Source organism: Poecilia latipinna, unplaced genomic scaffold, assembly GCF_001443285.1.
Source record: "Poecilia latipinna isolate Pla-1442-1.1 unplaced genomic scaffold, P_latipinna-1.0 Scaffold273, whole genome shotgun sequence".
NCBI classification, from domain to species: domain Eukaryota; kingdom Metazoa; phylum Chordata; class Actinopteri; order Cyprinodontiformes; family Poeciliidae; genus Poecilia; species Poecilia latipinna.
This window is the reverse complement of record NW_015112889.1, coordinates 32,509-42,609: the sequence shown is the minus strand read 5'-3', so window position 1 is coordinate 42,609 and position 10,101 is coordinate 32,509. Positions and strand designations below refer to the sequence as shown.

General features: G+C 40.8%; 1 protein-coding gene across 5 annotated transcripts; it reads right to left on the bottom strand.

The window, feature by feature from the left end:
- Positions 1-5,577: 5,577 nt before the first annotated feature.
- On the bottom strand, positions 5,578-10,101 carry LOC106948107 (ZP domain-containing protein-like). 5 transcript variants are annotated; one of them, XM_015033587.1, is made up of 8 exons: positions 9,972-10,101; positions 9,793-9,837; positions 9,609-9,694; positions 9,072-9,262; positions 8,592-8,995; positions 6,998-7,097; positions 6,482-6,671; positions 5,578-6,407 (listed from the first exon to the last, which is right to left on the bottom strand). In XM_015033587.1, exons 1-8 carry the CDS (start codon positions 10,007-10,009, stop codon positions 6,271-6,273), a joined length of 1,191 nt encoding a protein of 396 aa, XP_014889073.1. In that variant the 5' UTR covers positions 10,010-10,101; the 3' UTR covers positions 5,578-6,270. The 5 variants fall into 5 exon arrangements, with proteins under 5 accessions (XP_014889073.1, XP_014889074.1, XP_014889076.1 ...); XM_015033588.1 differs by having other exon boundaries at positions 9,072-9,259; positions 9,972-10,092; XM_015033590.1 differs by having other exon boundaries at positions 9,609-9,680; positions 9,972-10,089.

The following is a 10,101-nucleotide window of genomic DNA, read 5'->3' as shown; positions in this document are numbered from 1 at the left end:
AAACTTCTTTCAGCCTCCGCAGTGTGAAGTGTGATCTCTCTCCTGCAGGGTGGGGAGGGCTTCATGCATTGTTCCAGCTGTTTCCTCCTCTCTGGTCTGCTCCCAATTACCCAGTTCTCTTTGAAGCCAAGATGCTAGAGGAAGTCTGCATTCATTCACAGGAAACTGCTTCTGTTTTCCAACATCTTCGACTGAAATGTGAAACCGCATGTGAACTTTTTAAACATCTGAACTTCAGATTATTTCACCTTCTACCGCAGCTGTTGCTCTCGCTGATGAGAATCTCAGGGTGTCTGACGGTGTGCTGCCAAGCGTTGTCGATACCAGGATGGGTTTTCACAGTCAGGCTGCTGTTTTAAGCTTCATTCAGCATCTTGTTAACCCAGTAAAAGGCTTTTTCGTGTAGCTTAAAGCCAGCCTTTTTACAACAAATCAAAAAAAAATCCTGTCTGTTGAAGCAAATCCGATATTTCCTGTAGTTTAGGGCATAATTCAGATGCGTTCTAAGGCTCCCCCTGAAAGTAAGCTGCCCTTCTTTAGCCTACATGTGGCTGAAACCAGGTTACTCTAAAAAATAAGGATGTTATTTTTGCTACATCACAGATTCCAGCAACCAGATCTGTTACAACCTTTCTTAAACATAAAATAGGTTCAACTCTCTCCTGGTTGGCTGCTTTAATGCTTTCATGCGTAATTTAATGAAAAAGAAAATCCAAATAATGACTCTTCTTTCTTTTTTTAAATTTATTATTCAACAGCAGTTAAAGCAGGGAGATCTGGTTGTCATGGATACAAACGAACTTCTTTTAGGGACAAAAAGCTGTCGGCTGATTCTTCTCCTTGGGAAAAATGCAACAGAAGTGTCGTATTTTATTACTTTAACTGTTCTAGAAGAAAAAAACGACAGTACAAAACACTCTGCACTGGTGGTAAGATTATTCTGTTTCACACTTGTAATAGGGGAGATCCTACAGCCTGGCAGGACTAAGGACAAAGAGTCATCTTTCTAAGGCTGTTTTCACACCTCATAGTCTGGTAGATTTGATTTGATTGGGGAATAAAATTGCAACATTTGTTACATTTTCAGCTGGTGAGGTAACCAAAACCTTCGAAACTTCTGTTCCCCTCGTCGCCTGTGGTGGCGCTGCAGCAAAAACTACTGATGGAAACAACATGAAAACCTCTGAAGACACAGAGCGCAACTTCCTTCTTCATGAAATGTAAATAAAGATGGAGTAGTGTCAGATTTTGGTGGATTTCTCTCTGCAAGCAACAGATTCAAGTGTTTGTTTTTGATAGTATTTACCCAGAAGGCCCTGTGTTGTAGTCCACTTCCTGCTTTTGGAGCGATCTCCGATCTGCTCGCCGTTTACATGTGTATTCGAACCGCTGCAGAGTTCACTTCAACTGAACCGAGACCGAGGTTTGTAGGCGGACCAGAGTTAACCGTTCACACTTCTCCAAACAAATCAGACTTTCTCTACAAACAAAATAGAGTTAAATTAAAGCGGAATAAGCCGGACTGTCTCTATTCAGTTCCATTTATTTACTATTATTATGACTTTATTGTTTAAATATTTCGACTTTATTCTCATAATGTTTTTCCTCATGATTTTGTTGTATCTTGTAATATTTTATTTTTTTATTTGTTCTTAGTAAAACTGTCGTATGTTGAGCTGCTGAAAGTTTGATCTAAGCTGGAATATGTCTATTCTATGAAAGTGGACAGCACTGTCTAGTTTGTGATTGGATTGAGTGTTTCAGCATTGAGAGACACCGTTTTGACCGAGTCTGCTTCGCTGTGGACTCAAAGTAATTTGGGAATTACATCATTGTTGAGCCAAAGTGTTTGTACTGAAACTGTTTTCATTCAGTCAGATGAAGCTTCCTCTGTTTACTCCTTGCAGCTGGATTTCTTTTGTTTTGTTTTTTACTTTTTTTGACATTTAGATTCAGATAAATTTTCAGTTTTAAACTACAGTGATGTCGTTTGTTCCATGATCTCAGACCTCCTGGTTGCTCTTTGGAGACATGTATTGGAAAACCTCCAGAAAGTATACACAGTTATTCTTTGCAGCTGCCTTGATTTTAGTTATACGAATCACCAGAAGTGATCTAATCCATCAAAACTCACTTCCCAAAGGAGAGAACTGCCTTTATTTCACAATAGCTTCCTTTGAAAACATTTTCCAGACTCCATGATGTTGGCTGGCGGGATGTAAGGTTTACTACAGATGTTTTCTGGCAGTAAGTTCATGTTTTCCAGTGTCTGGAAAATTAGTTGTTTCCAAAACCTCCCAAATCGCAACCCCTGGGTTACCCTGTTGCTGAGCAACCCCAGCAGAGTTCCGCCCGTTACCTGGCAACCAAAGCTGGGTTCCAGCACATTTGTTCAGGTGGTTTTACACTTGTATGTGCTGTAAAATAAAGCGTTAGTTGTTGACTTACCATCCAGAAATCCCTTGCTGCAATATTTTTAGTTGTACAGGAACCACTACTGGTGCTTTTCAAGGATATGTAATTGTATAATTCTGCATGTGTTTGCAGCCGTTTTCATGTGTGAGTGTAAACGTTAAGTTAGGAGGTTGTGGCCAGCAGCAGCTTATTTAGATTTAAAGTGTCAGAAGACCCTAAAACAGCTCATTCTTAAAGGATCAGACAAAAATCTTATCTAAAAATGATTTTGCCCAAAAAAAAATGTAATGAACATGTTTTGTATTGACCTATCCCAACATGTTCAAGGAAGCATAATAGACCACCTTCAAACTAAACTCCTATATCTTGCTGAAAAGTTACTTGGAAGCTAGTTTTGTCTTAAAGTGTACAAAGACATTAGTGCTGGAGTATAGACTAAAAATACTTGGTGCGATTTAGTGTTTTTGCAGTGTAAACAGCAGGATGGACTCTGTGAGCGTGGACACACAGCAGCTGTCTGCTCTAACCTGTGCTCCACAGTGGGAGGTTTTGTTGAACTCGCTCAGGTGTGTGATAACTTGGCATCCCATGTTTCCTGCTTTCTTTCAAAGGTGACAGATTAATCATGAAAGACGGTAAAAGCAGCTGGATGTAAACGCATCTCTGCGTTATTTCCTGTGCAGCTCACGAGAACCACAGCGCTATGCTGGTTTTCCAATCAGGAAGGAGATAAATAAAATGGAGAAGAGGTTCTTAAATCCATCCAAACCACAGCTGTGCCCCCATCTGAGAGCCAGAGCCGCACAGAGTTTCCAGCCGAGAGCTTCACGATGAATGCCTCATCCCAGGACTGTGTGTACCATAAAACTGCATGTGGGGAGAAAGTCGTGCATCGAGAAGAAAGCTACATGTGGCTCAGTTGGGAAGAGTTTTCCCCTTTTCCAGCTCATGCAAGCATTTTTTCCTTTTTGTTCCACAAAAAACAGCGTCAGCAGATTTGGAAAAAATCACACCAAAACACTTCAAGATTTTCCTACACTGCAAGAACACAAAATTTTACCAAGTATTTTATGCCTAGTTTCCAGTGCAAATATGTTACTTCACAAAACTATCTTTGAAGTAACTTTTCTGTAAGATACAGAATCTTGTTTTAAGTCAATAATTCTTGCATATTGATGAAAAAGGCTCACCCTGCAGCAGGACAATGACCACAAACAACCAAAGCTAGAGAGCTTCAGATCGAAGTGTATTCATGTATTAGAATGGCCCAGTCAAAGTCCAACTGAGGAAACAAATGCTTTCCATTCAATCTGTCTGAACTTGTGAGTTATAAGCAAATATTTCAGTCAAAACTGAGACAAACTCCAAGAGATGGATTTAAAGTCAAATGTGCACGGACTCAGCGGGGCTTAATGCAAATTACACTCCACACTTTTCAGATATTTATGTGAAAATCAATCTTTTTTCTTACAAATTACAAATCTGTATAACTTATGATAGGCCTTTCTCACAAAATCACAATAAAAAACCCTTAAATGTTTATGGTGGTAAAAGGTGATTTTGATAGATTTTGCTTTTGCATTTTAGAAATATGACAACATAATCTGCTGCGTTAAAACAACAGTTTATGATCAGAAGTAATAAACGCTACTGTAGGTTTACTGCAGGCAGCTGCACATCCTGCAGCAGTTGGACTTTGTTTCAGGCTGAAACTAAACCTCCAGCAGCTGGAAGCCGTTCAGCTGCTGTCAGCATTCACGGTTTCCCTGTTTTCAACATGATGTCAGCTTGAAATTATGTTGTTTTCACCAGTTTGACTCATGATTTAGTAGGATTTATCAATAGTAAGTTAAAAATATATAGTTAAAGAGATGAAAGAAAAATTTTTACTGTTAGTATAATTTGGTTGTTTAACTTCAGCAGGGTAACCTGGTTGTAATTCTCTTCAGGATTTGTCTTTGTTTCTGTAAATTTCCATTAAATATCAGTAAGAAACAAAAGGGCTTGTTGAAGTATTTGTTAGAAACTTGCTGCCAGTGAATCAGAAGAAGTGAAGCAACAACTGCAGCTAAATCAGAAACAGATGTGCTGGCAAAACTCAGGTTCCTGTGTCTGGATTCAGATTCAGGCTGGATCTGAATCCACAGAAATCTGTGGAGAATCTGTGTTTCCCACTGCAAGCTGCTCCCATCCCTTACCTGCTGCTGCGTAGCCAATCAGGAGAAGCAGGAGTCCAGCAGATGAGCAGGAGGGACGGGTCATGGTGTGGAGGCAAACCTGGGTACAGCTGGTGATAAAAACTGAAGTGTGTGTGAACAAAAAAAAAAAAGAGAGAAGGAACAAAGCGTGGAGATTTTGTTTTTATCCAGAAGCAGAATTTCCAGAAGCACAAAGTAATTTCCAGTAAGCGCTCACAAATCCTTTCCTGCTCGACTCTGTTGCTCCCAGTTTGCTAATGAAAACATTAAATGCAGAACAAAAAGTCTCAGTTTGTGGGAAGGGGTGGGATGTTCAGGGGAGGGACTCAGTCTTAGTTCAGCTGCAGGAAATCTGGATTATATTTATTATCCTGTTTCTGTTTTTCCTTATGATATTCATGCAAATCATCTTTACCCAAAGGAAAACATGACATGATGAGGTTTCTCTTGGTGGCTTCCAGACTGAAAAATATGTCAAACATCAGACTAAGACTTAAAACTTTCAGGTCATGCAATGTCTAAGGAAGTTTGATTGTCTCCCCCCCTAAATACTTTGAATAATGTCAATAACAGCCCCACAAAGTGTTAAAGAGACAGTTATATGTAAAATCGACTCTTTTACATATAACATTATAATGTTATGTGTTTCCTCATCAAAACTTACCTGGAGTGTTTCCCTGATTCTTTCATGCATGTTTGAAAAAAATCCTTTCATCTCCATGGCAACCATTCAGCTATTCAAAACGCCTGGAGGGGACTTAGCTCCGCCTTTAAGCCACAGCTCCTCCTCCTCCTCACAGCTGCAGTTTCCAAGCTTTCAAGCTGTGTTTATACATCTGCAGTTACAAGTAATTCACACTATCTGTAACTCTGTGCCTAGCAGAGGATTCCTGTGATCATTACCTTTCATTAGATCCCTCATTGATAACTGTATGTTGAAGCACTCACTGAGGAGTTTCAGTGATTTGTCCAATAAAAAGCAAAAATTTGTATTTTTATTGACACATTCAGAAATAACAAGTCCACTTATATACACTTTGGAATTGACAGAAAATAAAAATGCTAAAATATAATTCCTTTCCAAAAAAGATCTGTAGACTTCCATCATAAAATAAAAGCTTAAGGTGCATTTTCTTAAATCTGGAGATTATAATTAAAGAGAAGGAAAATGTGATTTAGGATACTTCTTTGTTATGATGTAAAATATGAAAGAAATTACCAAAACTTTTTGAGTAGCTTCTTGGATCATAAAAGATTAATTAGCTCATAAACACTCATGGTGCATTCACACCAAACGCGTATCGCGCATCAAAGGCCCGTTGTGGCGCGTTCCATGCGCCTAGCGCTGAGCAATCGAAGCTTTTGGCGTGTTTGACGCATCAAGCCGGCAATGGAAAATAACTGCTAGAGCGATTTTGACACACCGTCAGTCTATGGAGAGTCTGGTTTACTGTCCATAGACTGAAAGTAAACCAGATCCTCCTGACGTGCGAAATGCTAGGTTTAGAGCTAAATGTCAAGCATCTGCATTCAAAGTGCACACGTGTCAAACTTGAAACATCAGATGCGTTTTTGGCGCGCGCAACGCGTTTGGTGTGAACGCAGCATCAGAATCCCATGTTCAGATTATCCAAGCAGTTTGGCCGATGCTGCAGGTTTAGCTTTCATATGGAAGCAGAGGCTGATATTTGACCCTGGAGGTTTTGGTTTTGTAGATGATCACGCCGCAGATCATCCCAACAGCAACAAGAAGACAACCAGCCACAAACACCAGGCTCGGGTTCATGTCGAACTCTGCACACGAGGGGAACACGTTTCTGTTAGTCCTGTTCACATTTTAAATAAACCTCTCCACATGGTTTCCTTACCTGAGCCTCCAGCGGGGTCTGCTTCACGCTTTAGACGCAAAGGACCCTGGGAAACAAAGTGCTTTCCACTCTCGATCACAGCCTCTCTATTTCTGCGGGCTTTGTGCTTTGGGGATTCGACGCATCCCTTCGAGCACCTGGAGTTACGGTTTCCTGATTTACACATCATGACTGTGCAGCTGATGTACACCTGAATTCAACAAACGGCACAGCCATTAACAGAAACCACTAATTCTGCTGTGTTTTCACTCTGAATATTTTAATAATTTGTTAATTTAGCTTTATACTTTTAATACTGGAGCAAGACTTAGCAACCAGGAAAAAGAATCAAACATGGAGAACCAACATTTAGCTTTATACTTTCTATTTAACAACCCAGATCAACTGGAACACTTTAAAGTGTAGTTTTTCTTTTGCTGTCCTTGCTTTTCTTTGCTGCTGTTCCCTGTGTGGGTCTCTATAGATTGAAATACTCCAATTCAGTTAAAAATAAATGCCAGCAAGTTTATTTCTCACCTGATCATGCAATCCGATGAACTTGAAGGCCTCCATGCTGAACTTGAACTGCTTATTGTTGGCCGTTGGGTGTTTCTGCACAGTCGTGTCCTTTAAGCATCTGATTGAAATCAAATCTCACATAAGCTTAATTTGATTTAAAGCACCTTGATGGACCACTGACTCATCAACCTCATCATCAGCAAACATTTTGAGAAGTTTGTTAAATAAAATGGTTCTTTCGAAAACCTCATTTAAATTTAAATGAAATTTTCTTTTAACTAACCTGCTTGTTTTATGAACATGCAGTTTCTTGAAATTTTACTTTGAATTATTTATTTTTTATTTCATCTGAATGCCTTGTATATCTAATTATACTGAGAAGTTCTTAAGGGTGATGCACCATTAACATTATGCATTCTTAAACCAGCTGAAAACTTATGCTGCGTTCACACCCAACGCGTTTCGCGCGTCAAAAATGCGTCCGACGCTTCAAGTTTGATGCGTGTGCACTCAGAAGTCAGGCGCTTCACATTTTGCACTAGACGCGCGTCAGATGCGTCAAAATCGCTCTCGATGGACGTTTATGTAACGTTTTTGTTGGTCAGATTTGGACAGCTCAAATGCGGGAAAATATTTTCAAATAGTAAAAGTTATAATTTACCTGACATTCCCACGACCTCGCTGATCCTCTTCCAAGCAAGGTCCTTTCTATTCCCGTCTCTATAGTCATAACTTGGTTGGTCGTAGATTAAAACAGCAGCCCGAAGTGACAAATCCGATTATTTTTGATTTAGTGCGACCTGTATCTGATCTTTTCATGACAGTTTCAACAACACAGGTAGGATTTTTTTTTTTTTTCGAATGCGTCCCAGGCTGCTTGGATATCCGATACTTATCCGATCTTTTCAAATGTGACCTGAATCTAAACGTCCAGCTCGCATCCAACCAACCTGACCGTCTTTGATCCTCTTCCATGTCACTGTTCTGCGTCCCGATACGCGCAAGCGGGAAGAGAAACAACAACCATGGCGGACATTAATGAGGATGAGGTTGTTAAAGTGCTGCCTCCGGTCAGCCAACAACTTCAGCTGTGTCAGCTATGCTCCACCAGCATCCACGTTTACTTCCGCAACTGCTGAGCACTTCTCTATGTGTGTCGTTATTGCGCCCTCTACTGCACAGGCGGGACACTTTCAGGTAGTTTTCCTTTCACAAACGACGTGAAAGTGTTGTTTCACAAACGACACATGCAAGTCGTATGTATTTGGAAGTGTAAACGACCACGACGGAAAAAATATGATTTGACAATCGAAATTGAGTCACTTAAAGGTGCATTGTGAACGCAGCCTTTGTTTATCCTCCACAGTTTTTTGTTTTTTTTCCTGAGATCGGAAAACTCACCACTACACAGAGAAGAGTCTCTCTGATTGGTTGACGCTCTGCATTGAGCGGCGAAAGTTCAGATTTTTCAACGGAAGCATTAGATGCGCTTCACCCGCATCAAATGCTCAAATTGCGCAGCGGTAGATGCGCGAAACGCGCCTCGACGACTTTGAATGTAAAGCGGACGCAGCTGGCGCTCAAAACGCGATTGGTGTGAACGCAGCATTACCCGTCCTCAATGATGGTGTAGGTGGGACGGTAGTTGGGGTTGTCATACGGTGCAGCTCTGCAGGACTCCACAAAGATCTGCGTGTTCTTGATAGAGGAGCTGGCGTCGATCTGCATGTAGATCCTGTTTCCGATTGTAAACAGCAGTGGATATGAGTTTGAGTCATATACAGCATTGAACTGGTCGTCCTTGTAGAACTCGAACTGGTAAGTGAACGTCCCGAAACCTTTATCCCACACCGTGACGTTCTCTCTGTGTGCCAAGTATATCTGGTTCACATTCCCCCGTTTGGGGTACTGGCAGTAGAACCGGGCCTCCGCCAGGTGCTTCCTGGTGATGAGGTGTTTGGGGTCGTCTTCCTTAATGGTGATCTCATTCTTGAAAATAAGGTAATCATCGTTTTCCTGCAGAGGGAAAATGATGAGTGTTAAAACTCATTGGGAGATAATGAGTGGGACGTATCAAATGACCCGTTCTCACCTCGATCTCGGTACCGCAGTCGTTGAGAGGAATGATGGCGACGATGTGAGTTCGGTTGGAGTGCTCGCCAAGACGGCAGACGGCGTTGCTGGAGTCAATAAGGCAAAGATCGTCCTCCTTGAGTCGAAAGAAGGAAGCTTTTTCAACCTCAACCTTCATTGTGGATTCAGTGCAGGTCACTGTGACTTCTGCTGGAAAAGGTATTGGTATTAAAAAATATACTTAATGAGATAAAAGATGTTTCTGTGTTAACATTATTGGATTGAGTTTATTAATGCCGCTTACATTTTTCTCCTCAGAATTTGTCTTTGTTTTTGTAAATTTTCATTAAATTCCAGCAACAAACCAAAGGGTCTGGTTTGTTAGAAACTTTGCTGCCAGTGATTCTGAAGAAATGAAGCAACAACTGCGGATATATTAAAAGCAGATGTGCTGGAAAAACACAGATTCATTTGTCTGGATTCAGATCAGGCTCTGTATTCACGTATGCAGAATCTGTGTTTCCCACTGCATGTTGCTACCATCCACACCACTTACCTGCTGCTACGTAGCCAATCAGGAGAAGCAGGAGTCCGACAGATGAGCAGGAAGGTCGGGTCATGGTGTGACCTGGATGATAAAAACTGGAGAGTGGGTGAACAACAACGAACAGAAGGGACGAAGCGCAGGTATTTTTTTTAGTTCAGAGGCATTAAGTGATTTGCATTAAATGTTCACTTACTTTATCCGTAATCCTTCCCTCCTCGACTCTGTTGTTCCCAGTTTCCTAACAAAAATATTAAATTCAGAACAAAAAGTCTCAGTTATTTGGAAGAAGTGGGACGTTCAGGGGAGGGACTCAGATCTCAGTCCAGTTGGAAACTGGCTGCTATGCAGGAAACCTGGATTATATTTACTAACCAGTGTCTGTTCTTCATTATGATATTGATGCAAATCATCTTTACCCAGAGAAAAACATGACACGATGGGGTTTCTATTGGTGAAGAAAAAAAATATGTCAAACATCAAATACAGACTTTCAGGTCACACA